This window comes from Chanodichthys erythropterus, chromosome 20, assembly GCF_024489055.1.
Source record: "Chanodichthys erythropterus isolate Z2021 chromosome 20, ASM2448905v1, whole genome shotgun sequence".
Taxonomy (NCBI): domain Eukaryota; kingdom Metazoa; phylum Chordata; class Actinopteri; order Cypriniformes; family Xenocyprididae; genus Chanodichthys; species Chanodichthys erythropterus.
In genome coordinates, this window is record NC_090240.1 from 38,595,618 (window position 1) to 38,619,101 (window position 23,484).

Sequence of the window (23,484 nt, forward strand, 5' to 3'; positions counted from 1 at the left end):
CTTCAATAGTTCCAGCGCAAGTTTTGAGGAGATATGGAGAAGCCTGACTATTTATGCAGAAAAACTCAAAAAACTCTGATCTTACTAATGACCAGTTGCTCTGGTCATCGAGCATCGCATACATTTTGACAGCAGCTTCTGGACTGCCCTTAGGATACACTCTAACTAAGCATATCTTAGAAAAAGATTTAGCTGGCAAACCTTCCCCACAGACTTTAGTACAGGCACTGTTCACAGGAGGCGATGAACGTTCTTCCTCCCCGCCATGATCTGAAGAGATGACTGAGCTTTTGGAGACCCATGGTGCTGGTCCTGGGTGGAGAGCAGTGGTGTGGTCTTCACTGTCACATTCCGTACACTTCACTACAACTCTGCAATTGCGTGCGATGTGGGAAGAAGAGGCACAACATCGAAAACAGATACCATGTTCCTTCAAATAGGCCTTTCGTTCCTCCATTGTCTTCATTTGAAAATCACGACACTTTTTCAGTGGATGTGGTTTATTATGTATCGGGCAGATCTTAGGGTTTTCATCACTGGTGCTCAAGTCCTTACTGGGGTAGGTCCTTTGAGAGATGTCAATTTTATGAACAGAAATGGGCATCCTCTGTGTTTGTTTGCTCAAGAATTTTGTCACTTTTAGGAGGACCAGCAATTGTGAAGCTTGGATCGTTTCTGGCCTTTGCCTCATAACAGACGAAGTTAACAAAATACCAGAAAGGAGGAAAGGTGGCATTATACTGTTCTTTATATTTCATGCCATGAGAGAGCCATTTCTCTTGAAGGAAGTATGGTAGCTTTTCCACTATGGGATTTATTCCTCTAGCAGTATCCAGATATGTTAGGCCAGGCAGATAGCCATCTTGCTTAGCCGCCTGTAGTTCAGTCAGGAGATCACCTAACTCTCTTAACTTGATAAAGTCCTTATTAAGAACAGTTGGGGTCTGAGGTCCCAGAGTACAGCTTGTTACTGTAATTTGAATTCTGAATGTCTTTTTCTTTTGGCCTATTTAGGTCCACCCCACTTTGCGTTTCAACATAGTCTTTGGTGCGCTCCACTTTGCTATGTGAAAACACAGAAAAGCTAGCACTTGAAATACTACCCTCAATTGCTGCCACAGCTGCTTCTAACACTTCTGCCTGGGCCAGAGCAGCAGCTTGTTCTTTTTCATGTTGGAGCACCTCCAAATCTGCCTCCATTTTGGCTTTGTCCAGTTTGTGGGACATTTCTAATTTAATCTTGTAAAGTTTGATTGCATTCTCTTTCTTTACAAACAATACATGAGTTCGTGCTGCTTCTGCTTGAGCTCGTGCAGTGGCTGCTGCCATGCTAGCTGACATTCTTGATGACTGCGATGATCGTGAGAATTGTGACGATCGTGATGATCGTGATGAATGGGAGCGTTTTGAGCCCGCCTTGGATGCTCGGTCTACTGTGCTCATGGTTTCCTCTGCAGAGGCTGTAAGCTTCTTGTCGTGATTCATTGTACAAATGTGACTACGATCTTCTGCCATGTAACTTGATTTGCATGTAGGATTATCATCTTTTTACTGTACTGTTCTCCTTGCATCTACCAATGCAATTTAACAGCCAGCCAAACTCCATCCATAAAGTACAGACGAGTCAGGATTCATCTTAGTCTTTCACGTTTAATAAGATGCCAGGTACATTATGAATTAAGAGTAAAACTGCAAAAACAGCAAATAAACAACAATCAGGAAAATAAACCAATGACGAAAGAGCATTCATGTAAGTATATCTGAAAATAGCCCAAATTAAATCAATGTCATCAATTTACTTAAATGGGATTATCAGATGACCAAGAAATTGGCAACAAATACAAATATCGACTCATACAGAAGTTATCTTATCATAGTAGATTGAAATTAACACATTGAGTGCTGTCAAACAAAGGCTAGGCTAATAGCTAAAGGCTATCATCACAAAAATTACATTAAATCAAAGCTCTGAATAAACTTATCACAAATATATGGAAATATGTATCATCAAGTATTATGTAAAGAAGAATTAACTTACAGATGATGCTTTTACAAACGCAAAACAAAGAATGGTATCTGAAGATTGAGGAGCTGACTGCATGAGAAATGTCGTCACTTATTTTTCTGGAGAACTGCCACTGGGGGGCACCAAAACTACATAGCTATACATACTATACAAGTGACAAGTAAACTTGGAGCAGAACACAAAAAAAAACAATGTTTTTTTGCATTTCTGAGGTGAATTTCCAAATCAATACATTTCAATTCACATTTATTTGTATAGCGCTTTTCACGATACATATCATTTCAAAGCAGCTTTACAGAGAATGCATGTCAACATTACAATTTAAAGAATGCAGTTAGCAAATAATGTAATAATTTAGGCAATTAATTTACAATCACTGTTAGCAGTTTAACTGAAGGTAGAAGCAATGAACTCCTGGAAAAATGAATTTCATTAACAATAGGATTACAATATAGAAATTGGGCAATGTGAATGTTGATCTAGATGATTGCGTCTCCTGAAGTCCTCGCAGGAGTTGGCGCCATCTCTTCACTGGTGTTGGTCATCTGAGGTCTTCTTAAAGAGGCTGGATCCAAACTGAAGCTGATGTACTCTCTAGTCGCCTCAGGGCGGGTGTCCCGAGGTAAAACAGAAAAGCAAATGGAGAATAATTAGCGTAGCTGCTGTTCATAACATTAAGCAAAGATAGTCATGTGCAATTGATCTGGTATGAGATGCATTATGTGAAAGCTTGGCTAAAGAGATGCGTCTTTAATCTAGATTTAAACTGGGTGAGCGAGTCTGAGCCCCTAACATTATCAGGAAGGCTATTCCAGAGTTTCGGAGCCAAATGTGAAAACACTCTCCCTCCTTTAGTGGACTTAGATATCCTAGGTACAACCAGAATCAGATTTGAAACTACATATAAATGTTTTAATTTGCAAAAATTAGATTCTGTTATTTTCTTGCAAATGAAACGTGTGTTTAACCAAATGCTTGGAAACTTAAAAGAAAAAAAACACTTCAAGCCTATTTTTTCCCCTAACTTACAAATTCACTAGTTTTGTAGTCATTTACTATTTCTACATATTTCAAACACTAGTGTAGCTAGACTGCAACAATATTACATTATTTTATATAGTATTATTAATCTCATCTGAACAGCTCAACTGAACCTGCTTGAAGCGTGAGAACAAATCCATTCCTGAAGCTCAAACGTGCTGCGTAACATGAGAATGAACGTCATTGGTTCTCATGCTTGAGCTTTCATTTACCTTATCAGATGTGCGTGTTGATAAATGTTTATATATGAATAAAAGCCTAAATTCAATCTGTTCATTATATAAAGTGATCTTGTCTCATTTGTATGGATCGTCAATGGAGGGTTTCATTTCAGTAAAAGATCACTTGGGTATTTGAATCAAGATCACAATCTTTTAATGATTAATTGTACAGCTATACAATAGGATAAATTAATGGAAATGCAAATGTCTTTTTTCAGGCTAGACATTAGAGTTTACATTATATCAGAAAATATCCTGGATTATTTCAGATACATTTTCACATCTTTTAAAGTAGCATTTTTTTTTTTAATCAGTTCATCCTAGTTAATTTACTTGAAGTGGTATGCTCTGATGATCATTTTAATGAGGATGCACACTGAGAAGCATGTTCATTAGCAGCAACCTGGAGATATTATGGCCAATCAAGACAATTGCGCAGCCAACCATAGAATTCACTGCTACATTTTTAAAAATTTATCATACTATTGATTTTATGTCTTGAACACAGAAAAGGATCAATCACAATGAAACTTTCCAGAAAAAAAAAAAAAAGAAAAAAAACTTTTATTTATGGTGGCATTCAAAAATTAGGCAAAGTCACATTTGATGACCAACACAAGTGGTTTGTTCTTCCAGAATCATGTGGGTGAACAGGAAGAACTGGATTTTACAGATAGTCTTGAACCACAAGGAGATTTGGTTTCTTCAAGGAGGAGTGTGCTATGTAAGGTAAGAGAATTGGAATCCTCCAGTAGTAAAGCACTCCTAGATGGCAAAGAATCAGATAACTTTGAAGATCTAAAATTGACTTCCCCAGAGAGAACAGAATTTGAGGTTTTGGAGAAGACAGAACTGGATTCAAAATACGAACCTCTCTCAGAGGGCAAAAAAAGAGATTTCCTGCTTGAACTGAACTCCTTAACGGGCCTTGATCTAAAAACAGTTTTCCCAGAGGATTTCACAGATAACTCTGGTTCAAGATAGGATTTCTTACAAGGAGAAGCACTAGGTTTCTCATTTTTTAAGCTTGGCTTCTTAGAGAAGGTGAAAGTGTTGCATTCCATTAGCCCAGAGGGTTTTTTATGTTTACAACTGAAGTTCACTGAAATTCTTGGAAGAGACAAAGACTTCTCAGAGGGAAAGAAAGAACTGGCATTCACAGAAGTGTTGCATTTATCAAGAACGCTGGATTTCACTGTGGCTATAGACTTGGGTGTCTCCAATTTAGAAGTCAATTTCTTAGAGGGTAGAGAATTAGATTTGTCAGATGGAAGAGAAGAACTGTGTTTCATAGCAGCACCCTCATCCTTCTCAGGTTTAGAACAGGGTTTCTCAGAAGGGATGAATGAACTGGGTTCCATAAGAGTACTAGGTTTCTCAGGTTTAGAATTGGGTTTCTCAGAAGAGAGGGATGAACTGGATTCCATAGCAACACTAGGTTTCTTGGAGTTAGAACATGGCTTTGAGAAAAAAATACTTGTTTTCACTGGAAGAGAACTTGAGGTTTCATGTTTATCACTGGACTTCTTAGATGGAGAGGAACTAGGTTCCATTGGAGCACTAGGTTTCACAGGTTTAGAATTGGGTTTCTTATGTTTAGAACTGGGTTCCTCAGAAGGCAGGGATGAACTGGGTTCCATATGAACAGTAGGTTTCTCAGGTTTAGAACTGGGTTTCTCAGGGTGAGAGCTAGATTTCTCAGATGGAGAGGAACCAGGTTCCATTGGAGCACTAGGTTTCTCAGGCTGAGAACAGGGTTTCTCAGAACAACAAGAGCTACACTTCACAGATGGACGGGAACCAGATTCCATTGGAGCACTAGGTTTCTCAGGTTTAGAACTGGGTTTCTCAGGGTGAGAGCTAGACTTCTCAGATGGAGAGGAACCAAGTTCTATGGCAGCACTAGGTTTCTCAGGTTTAGAACAGGGTTTCTCAGAAGGACAAGAGCTACACCTTACAGATGGAGAGGAACCAGGTTCCATTGGAGCATTAGGTTTCTTAGGTTTAGAACTGGGTTTCTCAGAAGGGATGGATGAACTGGGTTCCATAGCAACACTAGGTTTCTCAGAATTAGAACATGGCTTTGAGAAAAAAATACTTGTTTTCACTGGAAGAGCACTTGAGGTTTCAGGTTTATCACTGGACTTCTTAGATGGAGAGGAACCAGGTTCCATGGGAGCACTAGGTTTCTCGTGTTTAGAACTGGGTTTCTCAGGGTGAGAGCTAGACTTCTCAGATGGAGAAGAAACAGGTTCCATTGGAGCACTAGGTTTCTCAGGTTTAGAACTGTGTTTCTCATGTTTAGAACTGGGTTCCTCAGAAGGCAGGGATGAACTGGGTTTCATATGAACAGTAGGTTTCTCAGGTTTAGAACTGGGTTTCTCAGAAGGACAAGAGCTACACTTCACAGATGGAAAGGAACCAGGTTTCATTGGAGCACTAGATTTCTCAGGTTTAGAACTGGGTTCCTCAGGGCGAGAGCTAGATTTTTCAGATGGAGAGGAACCAGGTTCCACTGGAGCACTAGGTGTCTCAGGTTTAGAACTGGGTTTCTCAGAAGGGAGGGATGAACTGAGATTCATAGGAGCACTAGGTTTCTCAGGTTTAGAACTGGGTTTCTCAGAAGGGAGGGATAAACTGGGTTCCATAGGTGTACTGGGTTTCTCAGGTTTAGAACTGGGTTTCTCAGGGTGAGAGCTAGACTTCTCAGATTGAGGGGAACCAGATTCCATAGGAGCACTAGGTGTTTCAGGTTTAGATCTGGGTTCCTCAGAAGGGAGGGATGAACTGGGTTCCATAGGAGCACTAGGTTTCTCAGGTTTAGAACTGGGTTTCTCAGAAGGGAGGGATAAACTGGGTTCCATAGGTGTACTGGGTTTCTCAGGTTTAGAACTGGGTTTCTCAGAAGGGATGAATGAACTGAGATTCATAGGAGCACTAGGTTTCTCAGGTTTCAACCTGGGTTTCTCAGAAGGGATGAATGAACTGGGTTTCATATGAACAGTAGGTTTCTCAGGTTTAGAACTGGGTTTCTCAGAAGGACAAGAGCTACACTTCACAGATGGAGAGGAACCAGGTTCCACTGGAGCACTAGGTTTCTCAGGTTTAGAACAGGGTTTCTCAGAAGGACAAGAGCTACACTTCACAGATGGAAAGGAACCAGGTTTCATGGGAGCACTAGGTTTCTCAGGTTTAGAACTGGGTTCCTCAGGGCGAGAGCTAGATTTCTCAGATGGAGAGGAACCAGGTTCCACTGGAGCACTAGGTTTCTCAGGTTTAGAACAGGGTTTCTCAGAAGGACAAGAGCAACACTTCACAGATGGAGAGGAACCAGGTTCCACTGGAGCACTAGGTTTCTCAGGTTTAGAACAGGGTTTCTCAGAAGGGAGGGATGAACTGAGATTCATAGGAGCACTAGGTTTCTCAGGTTTAGAACTGGGTTTCTCAGAAGGGAGGGATGAACTGAGATTCATAGGAGCACTAGGTTTCTCAGGTTTAGAACTGGGTTTCTCAGAAGGGAGGGATGAACTGAGATTCATAGGAGCACTAGGTTTCTCAGGTTTAGAACTGGGTTTCTCAGAAGGGAGGGATGAACTGAGATTCATAGGAGCACTAGGTTTCTCAGGTTTAGAACTGGGTTTCTCAGAAGGGAGGGATGAACTGAGATTCATAGGAGCACTAGGTTTCTCAGGTTTAGAACTGGGTTTCTCAGAAGGGAGGGATGAACTGAGATTCATAGGAGCACTAGGTTTCTCAGGTTTAGAACTGGGTTTCTCAGAAGGGAGGGATGAACTGAGATTCATAGGAGCACTAGGTTTCTCAGGGTTAGAACTGGGTTTCTCAGGGTGTGAGCTAGACTTCTCAGATTGAGGGGAACCAGATTCCATTGGAGCACTAGGTTTCTCAGGTTTAGAACTGGGTTTCTCAGAAGGGAGGGATGAACTGAGATTCATAGGAGCACTAGGTGTCTCAGGTTTAGAACTGGGTTTTGCAGGTTTAGAACTTGGTTCCTCAGAAGGGAAGGATGAACTGAGATTCATAGGAGCACTAGGTTTCTCAGGGTTAGAACTGGGATTCTCAGAAGGGAGGGATAAACTGGGTTCCATAGGTGTACTGGGTTTCTCAGGTTTAGAACTGGGTTTCTCAGGGTGAGAGCTAGACTTCTCAGATTGAGGGGAACCAGATTCCATAGGAGCACTAGGTGTTTCAGGTTTAGATCTGGGTTCCTCAGAAGGGAGGGATGAACTGGGTTCCATAGGTGTACTGGGTTTCTCAGGTTTAGAACTGGGTTTCTCAGAAGGGAGGGATGAACTGCGATTCATAGGAGCACTAGGTGTTTCAGGTTTAGAACTGGGTTTCTCAGAAGGGAGGGATGAACTGAGATTCATAGGAGCACTAGGTTTCTCAGGTTTAGAACTGGGTTTCTCAGAAGGGAGGGATGAACTGAGATTCATAGGAGCACTAGGTGTCTCAAGTTTAGAACTGGGTTTTGCAGGTTTAGAACTTGGTTCCTCAGAAGGGAGGAATGAACTGAGATTCATAGGAGCACTAGGTTTCTCAGGTTTAGAACTGGGTTCCTCAGAAGGGAGGGATGAACTGAGATTCATAGGAGCACTAGGTTTCTCAGGGTTAGAACTGGGTTTCTCAGGGTGTGAGCTAGACTTCTCAGATTGAGGGGAACCAGATTCCATTGGAGCACTAGGTTTCTCAGGTTTAGAACTGGGTTTCTCAGAAGGGAGGGATGAACTGAGATTCATAGGAGCACTAGGTGTCTCAGGTTTAGAACTGGGTTCCTCAGAAGGGAGGGATGAACTGGGTTCCATAGATGTACTGGGTTTCTCAGGTTTAGAACTGGGTTTCTCAGAAGGGAGGGATGAACTGTGATTCATAGGAGCACTAGGTGTTTCAGGGTTAGAACTGGGTTTCTCAGGGTGAGAGGTAGACTTCTCAGATTGAGGGGAACCAGATTCCATTGGAGCACTAGGTTTCTCAGGTTTAGAACTGGGTTTCTCAGAAGGGAGGGGTGAACTGAGATTCATAGGAGCACTAGGTTTCTCAGGGTTAGAACTGGGATTCTCAGAAGGGAGGGATAAACTGGGTTCCATAGTTGTACTGGGTTTCTCAGGTTTAGAACTGGGTTTCTCAGAAGGGAGGGATGAACTGTGATTCATAGGAGCACTAGGTGTTTCAGGTTTAGAACTGGGTTTTGCAGGTTTAGAACTTGGTTCCTCAGAAGGGAAGGATGAACTGAGATTCATAGGAGCACTAGGTTTCTCAGGGTTAGAACTGGGATTCTCAGAAGGGAGGGATAAACTGGGTTCCATAGGTGTACTGGGTTTCTCAGGGTTAGAACTGGGATTCTCAGAAGGGAGGGATGAACTGAGATTCATAGGAGCACTAGGTTTCTCAGGGTTAGAACTGGGATTCTCAGAAGGGAAGGATGAACTGAGATTCATAGGAGCACTAGGTGTTTCAGGTTTAGATCTGGGTTCCTCAGAAGGGAGGGATGAACTGGGTTCCATAGGTGTACTGGGTTTCTCAGGTTTAGAACTGGGTTCCTCAGAAGGGAGGGATGAACTGAGATTCATAGGAGCACTAGGTTTCTCAGGGTTAGAACTGGGTTTCTCAGGGTGTGAGCTAGACTTCTCAGATTGAGGGGAACCAGATTCCATTGGAGCACTAGGTTTCTCAGGTTTAGAACTGGGTTTCTCAGAAGGGAGGGATGAACTGAGATTCATAGGAGCACTAGGTGTCTCAGGTTTAGAACTGGGTTTCTCAGAAGGGAGGGATGAACTGAGATTCATAGGAGCACTAGGTGTCTCAGGTTTAGAACTGGGTTTTGCAGGTTTAGAACTTGGTTCCTCAGAAGGGAAGGATGAACTGAGATTCATAGGAGCACTAGGTGTCTCAGGTATAGAACTGGGTTTCTCAGAAGGGAGGGATGAACTGAGATTCATAGGAGCACTAGGTTTCTCAGGTTTAGAACTGGGTTTCTCAGAAGGGAGGGATAAACTGGGTTCCATAGGTGTACTGGGTTTTTCAGGTTTAGAACTGGGTTTCTCAGGGTGAGAGCTAGACTTCTCAGATTGAGGGGAACCAGATTCCATAGGAGCACTAGGTGTTTCAGGTTTAGATCTGGGTTCCTCAGAAGGGAGGGATGAACTGGGTTCCATAGGTGTACTGGGTTTCTCAGGTTTAGAACTGGGTTTCTCAGAAGGGAGGGATGAACTGCGATTCATAGGAGCACTAGGTGTTTCAGGGTTAGAACTGGGTTTCTCAGGGTGAGAGGTAGACTTCTCAGATTGAGGGGAACCAGGTTCCATAGGAGCACTAGGTGTTTCAGGTTTAGATCTGGGTTCCTCAGAAGGGAGGGATGAACTGGGTTCAATAGGTGTACTGGGTTTCTCAGGTTTAGAACTGGGTTTCTCAGAAGGGAGGGATGAACTGAGATTCATAGGAGCACTAGGTTTCTCAGGTTTAGAACTGGGTTTCTCAGAAGGGAGGGATGAACTGAGATTCATAGGAGCACTAGGTGTTTCAGGTTTAGAACTGGGTTCCTCAGAAGGGAGGGATGAACTGAGATTCATAGGAGCACTAGGTTTCTCAGGTTTAGAACTGGGTTTCTCAGAAGGGAGGGATGAACTGAGATTCATAGGAGCACTAGGTGTCTCAGGTTTAGAACGGAGTACCTCAGAAGGGAGGGATGAACTGGGTTCCATAGGTGTACTGGGTTTCTCAGGTTTAGAACTGGGTTTCTCAGAAGGGAGGGATGAACTGACATTCATAGGAGCACTAGGTGTCTCAGGTTTAGAACTGGGTTCCTCAGAAGGGAGGGATGAACTGGGTTCCATAGATGTACTGGGTTTCTCAGGTTTAGAACTGGGTTTCTCAGAAGGGAGGGATGAACTGTGATTCATAGGAGCACTAGGTGTTTCAGGGTTAGAACTGGGTTTCTCAGGGTGAGAGGTAGACTTCTCAGATTGAGGGGAACCAGATTCCATTGGAGCACTAGGTTTCTCAGGTTTAGAACTGGGTTTCTCAGAAGGGAGGGGTGAACTGAGATTCATAGGAGCACTAGGTTTCTCAGGGTTAGAACTGGGATTCTCAGAAGGGAGGGATAAACTGGGTTCCATAGTTGTACTGGGTTTCTCAGGTTTAGAACTGGGTTTCTCAGAAGGGAGGGATGAACTGTGATTCATAGGAGCACTAGGTGTTTCAGGTTTAGAACTGGGTTCCTCAGAAGGGAGGGATGAACTGAGATTCATAGGAACACTAGGTTTCTCAGGTTTAGAACTGGGTTTCTCAGAAGGGAGGGATAAACTGGATTCCATAGGTGTACTGGGTTTCTCAGGTTTAGAACTGGGTTTCTCAGAAGGGAGGGATGAACTGAGATTCATAGGAGCACTGGGTTTCTCAGGGTTAGAACTGGGTTTCTCAGGGTGAGAGCTAGACTTCTCAGATTGAGGGGAACCAGATTCCATAGGAGCACTAGGTGTTTCAGGTTTAGATCTGGGTTCCTCAGAAGGGAGGGATGAACTGGGTTCCATAGATGTACTGGGTTTCTCAGGTTTAGAACTGGGTTTTGCAGGTTTAGAACTTGGTTCCTCAGAAGGGAAGGATGAACTGAGATTCATAGGAGCACTAGGTGTCTCAGGTATAGAACTGGGTTTCTCAGAAGGGAGGGATGAACTGAGATTCATAGGAGCACTAGGTGTCTCAGGTTTAGAACTGGGTTTTGCAGGTTTAGAACTTGGTTCCTCAGAAGGGAAGGATGAACTGAGATTCATAGGAGCACTAGGTTTCTCAGGTTTAGAACTGGGTTTCTCAGAAGGGAGGGATAAACTGGGTTCCATAGGTGTACTGGGTTTCTCAGGTTTAGAACTGGGTTTCTCAGGGTGAGCGCTAGACTTCTGAGATTGAGGGGAACCAGATTCCATTGGAGCACTAGGTTTCTCAGGTTTAGAACTGGGTTTCTCAGAAGGGAGGGGTGAACTGAGATTCATAGGAGCACTAGGTTTCTCAGGGTTAGAACTGGGTTTCTCAGAAGGGAGGGATAAACTGGGTTCCATAGTTGTACTGGGTTTCTCAGGTTTAGAACTGGGTTTCTCAGAAGGGAGGGATGAACTGGGTTCCATAGATGTACTGGGTTTCTCAGGTTTAGAACTGGGTTTCTCAGAAGGGAGGGATGAACTGCGATTCATAGGAGCACTAGGTGTTTCAGGGTTAGAACTGGGTTTCTCAGGGTGAGAGGTAGACTTCTCAGATTGAGGGGAACCAGATTCCATTGGAGCACTAGGTTTCTCAGGTTTAGAACTGGGTTTCTCAGAAGGGAGGGGTGAACTGAGACTCATAGGAGCACTAGGTTTCTCAGGGTTAGAACTGGGTTTCTCAGAAGGGAGGGATAAACTGGGTTCCATAGGTGTACTGGGTTTCTCAGGTTTAGAACTGGGTTTCTCAGAAGGGAGGGATGAACTGTGATTCATAGGAGCACTAGGTTTCTCAGGGTTAGAACTAGGTTTCTCAGGGTGAGAGCTAGACTTCTCAGATTGAGGGGAACCAGATTCCATAGGAGCACTAGGTGTTTCAGGTTTAGATCTGGGTTCCTCAGAAGGGAGGGATGAACTGCGATTCATAGGAGCACTAGGTATTTCAGGGTTAGAACTGGGTTTCTCAGGGTGAGAGGTAGACTTCTCAGATTGAGGGGAACCAGGTTCCACTGGAGCACTAGGTTTCTCAGGTTTAGAACTGGGTTTCTCAGAAGGGAGGGATGAACTGTGATTCATAGGAGCACTAGGTGTTTCAGGTTTAGAACTGGGTTCCTCAGAAGGGAGGGATGAACGGAGATTCATAGGAGCACTAGGTTTCTCAGGTTTAGAACTGGGTTTCTCAGGAGGGAGGGATAAACTGGGTTCCATGGGTGTACTGGGTTTCTCAGGGTGAGAGCTAGACTTCTCAGATGGAGAGAATCCAGGTTCCATGGGAGCACTAGATTTCTCAAGGTTAGAGCTGGACTTCTCAGAGGAGTTAAAACTTGGTTTCTCCATTTCAGAATTAGACTTCTCAAAATGGTTTGAGTTGTCATCATGTTCAGTATGTCCTAAAAAGAGCATTTGAATAAACTTAAATTTAACAGATGGCAACATACTACTGTGGAATTAGATGGTCTTCAATTTCAATACAACATGGTAGTTAAAAACTTTAGCATGCAAGTTCATACATCTTTATGCTAATTAATATAGATAATTTTCAACCAAACCTTTGTTTTCTTGTAGTACATTCCCAGCATCACTCCAGTCAGACACATGCAAATCACGTTCGATTGGGGAACAGAAAACTGAAGGAAAAAAAAAAAAAAAAAAAAAAAAGAAAAAGAGAAAAACTTGCCATTAACAAGAGAAACTAATTTTAATACCCATATATTAAAATGTCATGTTAAACTAGTGATGGGACGGTTTATACCGGGGCTCCAATGCTTCCACACAGTTTTTAAAGCACTATTGTATCACACACTGTACCAATGTTTGTGTCGAAATGACAATACCAAGTGATTGATGATGTTTGAAGCTTCGAACATCATGCAGCATGGGAAAGTCTAGACAGCCGTTTTGAAAAAAAAAAAAAAAAAAAAAAGGGCGCTTAACCTGATGCATAAATAGAAAATGCATTTAATCGTGTTTTATTGCTGGGGTCTCAGAGACCCCGTACAGAACATAAGGGTTAAACAGCTCAACCAAAATATTTTTTCAACTACTCACGTCAATTATATTATAGATCAATTTGTGAATCCGTTGACCAGGCTTCAAATGACACGAGTTGTGGTCTCATTGTCAAATTAATTTAGACGAGATTAGATCAGATTAGACAGAAATGTATTGATCCAAGACAAGAGTGATTACGTATGTCAGACTTCCGACGTTTCATTTGGTCACATGCTTTTTTTAAACCACAGATCTGCTGCGCGATGATTTAGATATGGTGAAGAAAACAAGTCTGACCACCAGATGTCGCTAATGTGCACTGTTAAAAGCTTCGAGTAATAAACCATTTTTCGGTGTAATTTGATGAAAGCCTCAAACGCTTCAGAAAGCCTCGGTTTCCCATCACAATGTTAAACATATCAAACTACCTTCACTACATGAATGATACAGATACAATAAAATAATGAGTTTAAAAGAAAACATTTTGGCCACAGGTTCAACCATTCAGTTTGAAAGTGCAACCAGGCATTTTAAAAACGAGCATTGGCACTGATTTGCATCACCTGGGCTCCCCATTAACGAACAATTGTGACGTTGTTTCATCATTAACACACAGTTTAAACGTATGCAGCTGATGGATTTTGCTTTACTCTGTTTACCACTTGTGATATTCAGTTTACAAATACAGTTTTGACAGATATACAGGATTAAAAGGAATCTAAATAAGTTATTCAATTCACATTTATTTGTATAGCGCTTTTCACAATACATATCGTTTCAAAGCAGCTTTACAGAGAATGCATGTCAACATTACAATTTAAAGAATGCAGTGAGCAAATAATGTAATAATTTAGGCAATTAATTTACAAACAGTTTAACTGACTGTTTAACTGAAGGTAGAAGCAACAAGCTCCTGGGAAAATGAATTACATTTTAACAATAATTAGGATATATAGAAATTTGGGAATGCATGTTGATCCAGATAGCGTCTTCTGAAGTCCTTGCAGTTATAAGTGTATGTTTTTCAGATGGATGTGACTGTTCAGAAGTGTCCTGTTTTGAACAATTCCTTCAAACTATTTAGGGGTGTTATTGATGAATATGTAATTTTATGTTTTTTTTGTCATTTGTCATTGTGTTTTGGAAGTTATGTTAAAGCACCCTGGTAAACCGCACCAAATCTATCAATGTCAGCATGTAAATGCCATGCTAGTTATAGCGAAGATAGATCTAAACATTTGCTCTTTGTTCTTGTGTAAAATCAGTGTATTTTGTTGTCACTTTCTATGTTAATCTTCAGTAAAGTAGTTTGGACCTTGAACGTTGCATTTGTTTGTGCGGATTACTTTTTCTGTTGTTTTTTTCTTTCTTTCTTTGTTTTCATGTTTCATAAACTAAATCTGTGCAACCCAAAATATTTCTCATATATAAATTGCAACAGAGCTTTTCCATATTTTTTGCAGATATAATATGAATATACAGTCCATTCTTAAATGTACTACATTTGACATGATGGTGTTGTTCTTTGACTAACTAACAAAAACTGTGAACATTTAATAGAAAGCCTGGATGACTGTAACACAATGTATAAATGATTGTAATTTTTCTCTCTAAAGCCGGGTTCACACTGCGCGATTTATAATAGTCCTTTGCGATGGTTACTTGTCAGACTGTACGAACATGATCCTCATGTCACACTGTGGGATCTCAGTTGTCATTATGTCAGACTGCACGACAGTCAAAACGCGTTAAAAACGGACGCTCACATGAAAACTTGTCCGGAGTTTTACATCATCAAAACATACACATTCGTTGACAGTGAGCTGCATTACACGCGGGACTGAAATGGTGGCTAACAACGACATCTCTATCATTAATTTTGATCACGGCTTGTCTTGAAAAAAGAAGAAAATTTGACGTTCGTCGTAGGAGAAGTCACACTGGAGGATTGTGCGCCAAATCTTCTGACACTGCCAGAATTTCGTCTGAGGTAAAATTTGATCGCAACGGTCATTAACCGGCGGTCGGTGAACATGTCAAACTAGCGATCAAAGACAACAGATTTTAGGCTAGGATTATAGGAATCTTTTAGGATTTGCAAAATTTGTCTCAGACGACCAAATCTTGGCCAAAATCACACAGTGTGAACCAGCCTTAAAGCTCCAAGCTGACAAGTGAATTAAAATAAAATTCCAAAAACATTGTGGTCTCCTACCTTTCTCGTGAATGTCCAATACACTATCTAGTTATTGATCCAGTGAACTGGAACTAGAATTTGAGAAGATAAAATACTACTAATGCAAAATAAAATGCATGTATACATGAAAGAGTGACATTCTTTATTAAATCAAAACATACTGCAATATATCAAACCTCTGACAGCGATATGAAGAGCAGTCTTCATTATAACAGTAACCATAATTAGATGAATGACAGCATATCTAGTATTTTAATCCAGGATAATTAAAATGATGCAACATATTTACAGGAGACTATGGAGTGACTGTAAAAACCTACTTTCATGCAACTGAGTCAGGGCTAAATTCAGCCAGGATAACTGGAAAATCCCAGCTTAATCCCTTATCTTACTTTTGTTCAGTACCCATTAGTTCTATGGGAGATATAACATCAGCTTGTGTGCTGAGTGATTAATTAATTAATGAATTGATTAATTAATTAGCAGATTAATGAGTCATCCAGGTGGTACAAACAGTTTTCTGTTTGGCTTTAAAAGACCTGGTTGGGTTTAAACTTTAGCTTGCTTGGTTAGGTTGGTGTTCTTAGTGGCTTGGTTTGCAGTATAGAATGGGTTTGATTAAAATTACTGTTTTGGTGCTTCTTTATCACCAATTGGTATGGCATGGTAAGTTTACTTTTTTTGTCTGGTTTCAGTAAGTTTACTTATTTGTGTATTTTAATGTCTATGTGTTTCTCAGTATTCAGCTCCCCAGTTGAAGGTGGATCCTTAAATTCTTCTTGGAGTGATGGACAAAAAGGTTTGTAGACTTCTTGTTGATTCTTAATGTAAAATACCCTTGTTGTACTAAAGTAATGACTTTCTCATAACAATAACTCCTTTCTCTCTCTGTAGACAATGTGGGTGGTGTATCCAGTTCTAACTCAGTCCACCTGCATAGCAACTTCAGCCAGGGTGACACTGAGGGGTCCAGTTCTGTCAACACCACCTTGAGCCAGGGTGACGCTAAGGGGTCCGGTTCAGTCAACGCCACCTCCAGCCAGGATGACCCTGAGGGGTCCGGTTCTGTCAACACCACCTTGAGCCAGGGTGACGCTAAGGGGTCCGGTTCAGTCAACGCCACCTTGAGCCAGGGTGACACTAAGGGGTCCGGTTCAGTCAACACCACCTCCAGCCAGGATGACCCTGAGGGGTCCGGTTCTGTCAACGCCACCTTGAGCCAGGGTGACGCTAAGGGGTCCGGTTCAGTCAACACCACCTTGAGCCAGGGTGACGCTAAGGGGTCCGGTTCTGTCAACGCCACCTTCAGCCAGGGTAACGCTAAGGGGTCCGGTTCAGTCAACGCCACCTTCAGCGAGGACGATGCTGACTGGTCTGGTTCTGTCAAACTCCCCTTCAGCGAGGACGATGCTGAAGAATTGTCTGGTTCTCTTTGACTTTTGGCACAAGTCAAGATCTCTTTGTAACAAAATAAAACCACTTCCTTTTTTTTAATGGGTTGCTTGGTTTTTGTTAACTCCATCTTTTAGGTTTGCTTAAAAAAAAAACACCTTTTAAGAATGCAGGTTGCCAGAGCTGCTTTACAGTGATAACGGGAACTTTGTCTGTGCAGCTCTAGAAGAAAACATTCATTGTCCGGATTAACTTCAGTATTGATTGTAAAAGTCATTTTAGTTTATCTATATAGCAGCGCTGGAGAAAAGTGTCATCGTTTAGTTCTCATACACTGGTGTAAATGCAGATCAAAAATACTGAATATTAAGTTAACTAAACAAGCTTGAGGTGACTGCTCTAGTGAGAAAGTATACTTTATCGTATTTTAAATATATTCCCTTTTTCTATAATACACTGCAAATATACATACAAAAAATGTACGACCGTTAAATAAAGTATATTAGTATCATATTTTTCACAATACAACTTTTAACACTTTAAAATAATTGTTCTTTAGTATATTTTCTAAAGGTGTATTTTTCTAAAATTTTAAGTTCAGGTTATTTTTTAAAAGTATGTATTTGCACTTTATAAAAATATATTTGAGGTATATTTTAACTGTGCTGAAAATGATCATTGTAAACAATGCACTGAAAGTATATTTAAAAAAATACATTATTTAATATCCTGAAGTTGTAGTGTATCTAATATTAAATTTGAGTATATTTTAAATTTACTACTTCATCCTTGGAATTCATTATATTACTTGTGCTTATTTATTTCAGTATGAATGCATTAAAAGCCCATTTAATATATGCAGTGTAGTCTATACAATTTCCAAATATGTGTAAATGTTTAAGTTTACACTGGCAGAATCAGTTTAAAATCGTACACACAAATCTATATTAAACAACACACGAGCAGCACAAGTAATGCGAAAAAATATGTTGAGTGGTTAAACTTATTGAATAGACCTTTTTCACACTTCCGGGTTTTTGGCTTCCGGAATGGCCCTCGCTGTGTAAAAGTTTTTCCGGTTGCAGTGATAGATAGCCTTGTTCAGAACCAGCTCGGGAATCAAAGTCGTTTTACGAATTAAATGCCATGAAAATGTTTGAACGTTCTTGGTGAATTATTGGTGAGACTACAGAGCTCTCATTAAGAGCTACATTTAATAAATAATTCAAAGTGATAGCGGTTAAACTGGTTAAATTATTCGTGTCTGTTTGGCGCGGCTGTGCATTATCGCGCTCCATGTGCTTTAAAGACAGTGCCTGCTTCTCAACGTGCATATCCATCCTAAATAGTAGTCTATGTGACATTAGTAATATTCAGTACTGTTTAGGTTGGATATGCACATTGGGATGTAGGCTATATAGATTGTTTTTAGCGACGTGCTGGGGAAATGATCAGATGGCAGCTCCCTTATCACACAAGCCTGATCCTCTGATTCATGAAACAGGACCGCTCGCACCCTGATATTTCTGGATATAAACACTTCAGTCTCTCACTCGTATTTTCCTGTCGTCATCATCATAAAGTGTGTATTATGCACAGTATTGTGCTGTTGCAACATTAATGCAAAGACTGATAGTTGTACAGTGTGGTGTTGGAAATTAATGATGTCTTAGTTTAATCCTGATCGATTAAAATGATTAATTATAACATATGCTTGAATGTGGGATGTGATGCCATATGAGATTACATGCTATATATTTTTAAAACATATTAAACGACAATATTATGTATCTCGACTTTATATCCCCCACTGAAGTATAGCCTATTGGGATTTTTTTTATTTTTTTTTATTAATTAATTATATAAATAATGTTCGTAGTACGTGATACGATCGTGGAAATTGCTGAATGAGTAGCTTTGCAGCCTTTACTGTAAGACAGCTGGTAATATAAATCCACCTGCCGGTAAATACGAGCAACGGTCTGAGTGGCCGTATAAGCTAAAAACCAGTAGAAAATAATTTCTTTGTAGATTATACAACAGCAGGTTGGAAAACAGAAAAGGTAAGAAGCGATATTTGAGAAAAAGCATATCAATCTAATAGCCGTAGCGGAACTAACTTTACCCGTCGTCACGTGATTTCCGATTCTTGTGAAAAAGGTCTATTCAAATGTCTCTTCAACCTGGTCTGTGACCAATCAGATTTTGTTGCTCACTAACGAGTCATCCAGGTGGTACAAATAGTTTTCTGTTTGGCTTTAAAAGACCTGGTTGGGTTTGAACTTTAGCTTGGGTGACTACCGTGGGGGGAGTTGTTGCAACGAGGTGCTTCTCAGGGGAGTTTGTGGAAGGGCGACAGCTGGATTGTGACTGGAGCGCTGATGGAAGGAAGTAGCGTAGATTCCGAAAGTGATCCGGAAATGGAGGATGTGGATAGTGGAGGCGGCGAGAATGAAAGTAGTAAGTGGAGTGTAGTAGAAAATCGGAAAAGAAAGAAAAACTGGGACTCGGGCAGTGAGAAAGGAAATCTCCAGGCTAGAAGAAGGAAAGAAGAGTATAAGGTACTGTTGAAGTTTGTTGATTCAGTAAATGTGATTAATCCGTTGAAGCTGACGAAAACATTGAAAGAAACGATAGGGACGGTCGAAAGCATTAAGACTTTGAGGGATGGCAATCTGATGCTGTTTTGTAAAGACAGTAGGCAGCAAAAATCAGCTCTGGGTATAAAATCTATGATTGGACATAAGGTGATATGCTCGATACCAGACGAAAAGAATTGGGTTAGAGGTGTTGTATCAGGGATTCCGACAGATGTCACGGAGGAGAAGATTAAAAAGAATATCACAGGAGCAGCGGTAAAGTTTGTCAGACGGCTCAAGTGTGTTAGAAATAACGAAAAGATAGACAGCCTCTCAGTAATGATACATTTTGATGAAAATAAAATGCCAGAGAAAGTTTATTTAGGATTTGTAAGATATGCGGTAAGACCATACGTTCCTCCACCGCTAAGATGTTATAAGTGTCAAAAATTCGGTCACGTAGCGGCAGTATGCAGAGGTAAACAGAGATGTGCGCGGTGTGGAGGCGAACATGAGTACGGCAAGTGTGGGCAAGGTGTAAATCCTAAATGCTGCAACTGTGGTGGGGAACATAGTGCAGGATACGGTGGTTGTCAGATACGGAAAAAAGCAGTCAAGGCTCAGAATGTTAGAATGACAGAAGGGATAACATACGCTGAGGCATTGAAGAAAGTAAACCAGATTCCTAAAACAAATGAAACTAGGAAGGAAGAAATTCATTCAAAACAACAGAGGGAAGAGCAAAGAGATGAAAAGGTAGTAGTGGATGATAAGGTGGCATTTGTAGCATTTATTGCTGAAGTAGTGAACTGTTCAGCTCAAACTGAAAGCAGGACTGAAAGAATCAAAATCATTGTCAGAGCCGCAGAAAAGTACTTGGATCTGGGGAATGTTACTGTTGACATGATAAATGAAAGGCTCAAGATTCCAACATTAAATAGCCAAACAGTAGTCAGATAACATGTGGTGGATCTTAATGGTGTTATCTATCTTGCAATGGAATGCAAGAAGTTTGATAGCAAATGGACAGGAGTTTAAGAAATTTATAGCAAACCAAGAGAAGGGTCCAGATATTATATGTATTCAGGAAACTTGGCTTAAATCACAATATAACTTTCTAATACAGGGTTATATTACTATTCGGAGGGATAGACATCAAGGGAATGGAGGTGGAGTAGCTACTTTTATAAAACAAGGAATTGGGTACAAAACAGTTGAGGTAGATAGGGAAATAGAAGTTGTGGTGGTGGAAATATGGGAAGGATCACGGTGTATTAGAATAATTAATTTTTACAATCCATGTGATAGGTTAAGCAAGGATATTCTAGAAAGTATAGGAGGAAATGGAAATCAAAAAAACGGTGTGGTGTGGTGATTTTAACGCTCACAGTTCAATATGGGGAAGCGCAAAAACAGATTATAATGGTGAGATCATCGAAGATATGCTAGATTGGGGAAGATTAGTGTGCATTAATGATGGAAGTCATACTAGAATTGATTTGTATAAGGGAAGGCATTCAGCATTAGACTTGACAATAGTATCTGAAAGCTTAGCGAGTAAATGTGAATGGAAGGTACTAAAACAAAGTACAATAGGAAGTGATCATTTTCCTATTTGCAGCAAAGTTGGAGTAGATATAGAACAAAGAGTGGGGGAAAGAATGCTTAGGTGGAGGTTCAAGTCAGCGGACTGGGATAAGTATAAGGAGTTATGTGAAAGCAAAATGAAGGAAATAAGTGAATGTATAGAAGATGTAGATGTTTTTAATAATGAAATATGCAAAGTTCTTCAGAGTACAGCTGAAGAAATAATAGGTAAGAGGAAGGCAGGCAGCAGGAGGAAAGCTATGCCGTGGTGGAATGAGGAATGTAATGAGGCAATAAAAAGGAGAAATAAAGCACTCAAGAGGGTAAGAAGGTCACTTAACTTTAATGATTTAGTTAGTTATAAAAGGGCACAAGCTATAGTGAGAAGAGTTATTAGGACGTCTAAAAGAAATTATTGGAGGGAATTTTGTAATAGAATAGGGGAAGACATTGAAATAAGTGAGTTATGGAATATGATACGAAAGATGGGCGGGATACAAAGAGATTACAACATACCTGTATTAGAATATAATAATAGACAAATTTTATCTGAAAGCGGTAAAGCAGAGGTGTTTGCAGAAACATTCGTTAAAGTTCATAGTAATTCAAATTTATCAGAGGATGTGAGGAAAGCTAGGGACCAGATATTAAGTAAATATCCTCATTTATTGGAGGAAAAAGGACTTTCGGGTAGTACGTTGGATTCAGAATTTACCATGTATGAAGTGAAAAAAGCGCTTGCAGGGGTTAAGCAAACATCTCCAGGCAGAGATGACATTTGTTATGAGATGGTAAAACATTTATCAGAGACAGCATTAGAGCCAATTTTGAGGCTTTTTAATAAGGTTTGGGAGTCAGGAAAGTTACCAAATGACTGGAAACATGGGGTCATAGTGCCAATTCCAAAACCAGGCAAGGATCATACACAGCCAAATAACTATTAGACCTATAGCTTTAACGTCTAATTTATGCAAAATAATGGAGCGTATGGTTATGAGTAGACTAGTGTATGTCATTGAAAGGGATAATATTTTATCACCTTATCAAAGTGGATTTAGGAAAGGACGTAATACAATGGACTCAGTACTGTGCCTGGAATCTGAAATAAGAAAGGCTCAGGTAAATAAGGAAGCTTTAGTTGGGGTATTTTTTGATGTCGAAAAGGCATACGACATGATGTGGAAAGAGGGACTTTTAATTAAGTTAGAAAAAATGGAGATTAAAGGAAGAATGTATAACTGGATCAGGGATTTCTTGTTTAACAGAACTATACAAGTAAGAGTAAGTACTGCTTTTTCCCAGATACACACAATAGACAATGGTACACCTCAGGGAAGCGTTAGCAGTCCAATTCTGTTTAACATTATGATTAATGACATCTTTACAAAGGTAGATAGGGGCATTGGAAGATCCTTATATGCAGATGATGGAGCACTGTGGAAAAGAGGGCGTAATGTAAAGTATGTGGAAAAATGTTTGCAGAATGCCGTTGAAATGGTAGAAAACTGGGCAAATGAATGGGGGTTTCGGTTTTCAGTAGATAAAACCCAGGTAATTTGTTTTGCAAAAAGGAAAAGTAACCCTACAATTAACATTAAATTGTATGGACAAGAAGTGAAACAAACAGCAGTTGTGAGGTTTTTAGGTATATGGATGGATTTGAAATTGAATTTTAGTACACATATACAGAAACTGATTGACAAATGCAAAAAAGCATTAAATATTATGAGGTGTTTAGCAGGAGTTGATTGGGGAGCATGTCGCCAGTCCCTTAAAATAATATATTGTGCTCTAATAAGATCGGCAATAGATTATGGCAGTATGGTATATTGCACTGCATCCAAAACACAACTTGTAAAACTAGAGGCAATTCAGTCTCAAGCAATGCGAATTTGTTGTGGAGCGTTTAGATCCTCCCCAATATCAGCAATGCAAGTAGAGATGGGTTTAATGCCTCAAGTAATTCGTAGACTCAAGTTAAAGATGAGGTATTTCATAAGCATAAAGGGACACTCGGACAGTCACCCAGTTAAAATGGTGTTGGAGGACTGTTGGGAATATGGACATAAAAAGTTATCAAGTTTTGGATGGAAGGCCAGTGAGGAAGCCCGGAGAATAGGATTAAGTGATTTCAATGTTGCCCCTACTGTGGCTAGGTCAGCAATTCCTCCTTGGCTTTTTCCAATGCCTTTGATTGATATCCAATTGCTCAAAGAAAAGCATAACGATACAAATAGATTAGAAAATGTAGGTATACAGCAATACATAGATCAAACTTATTATAATGCAGTGCAAATATATACTGATGGTTCAAAAGACCCAGAATTTGGGAAAACAGCAGTAGCGGTATATATTCCACTTTTTAACATTAGAATGTCAAAGAGAACTTCAGATCATATTTCGGTATTCACTGCAGAAATAATAGCAATATGTCTAGCACTTCAGTGGATAGAAGAAATACAACCAACAAGGGCAGTGATTTGTACAGATTCTCTATCAGCTCTAAATAGCTTGGAAAGTGGAACATCATCAGCAAGGCAAGACATGATAAACGAAGTAATGCAGAGTCTCTACAAAACAAGACAGTATGGAGTTCTGGTAAATCTTGTATGGATTCCATCGCATATGGGTGTGAAAGGAAATGAGGAGGCTGACAATCTGGCTAAACAGGCATTAAATCATTCACAAATTGACGTTGAAGTGGCATTAAGTAAAACAGAAATTAAAGTGATAATAGCGAAAC

The 23,484-nt window shown here is 40.4% G+C and overlaps 2 protein-coding genes and 1 long non-coding RNA gene across 3 annotated transcripts; 1 reads left to right on the forward strand and 2 right to left on the reverse strand.

Moving 5' to 3' along the window:
- Nucleotides 1-1,578: 1,578 nt before the first annotated feature.
- Nucleotides 1,579-6,707, reverse strand: LOC137009597 (zonadhesin-like). Its single transcript, XM_067371933.1, has 2 exons — nucleotides 6,247-6,707; nucleotides 1,579-5,964 (listed from the first exon to the last, which is right to left on the reverse strand). Exons 1-2 carry the CDS (start codon nucleotides 6,693-6,695, stop codon nucleotides 3,927-3,929), a joined length of 2,487 nt encoding a protein of 828 aa, XP_067228034.1. The 5' UTR covers nucleotides 6,696-6,707; the 3' UTR covers nucleotides 1,579-3,926.
- Nucleotides 6,708-6,717: 10 nt separating this feature from the next.
- Nucleotides 6,718-15,418, reverse strand: LOC137008829 (uncharacterized). Its single transcript, XM_067370546.1, has 2 exons — nucleotides 6,818-15,418; nucleotides 6,718-6,731 (listed from the first exon to the last, which is right to left on the reverse strand). The coding sequence occupies exons 1-2, from the start codon at nucleotides 12,429-12,431 to the stop codon at nucleotides 6,718-6,720; spliced, it is 5,628 nt and encodes a 1,875-aa protein (XP_067226647.1). The 5' UTR covers nucleotides 12,432-15,418.
- Nucleotides 15,419-15,755: 337 nt separating this feature from the next.
- Nucleotides 15,756-16,199, forward strand: LOC137009600 (uncharacterized). Its single transcript, XR_010892932.1, has 3 exons — nucleotides 15,756-15,849; nucleotides 15,923-15,982; nucleotides 16,078-16,199. It is a non-coding gene; the product is annotated as an uncharacterized lncRNA (long non-coding RNA).
- Nucleotides 16,200-23,484: the final 7,285 nt, after the last annotated feature.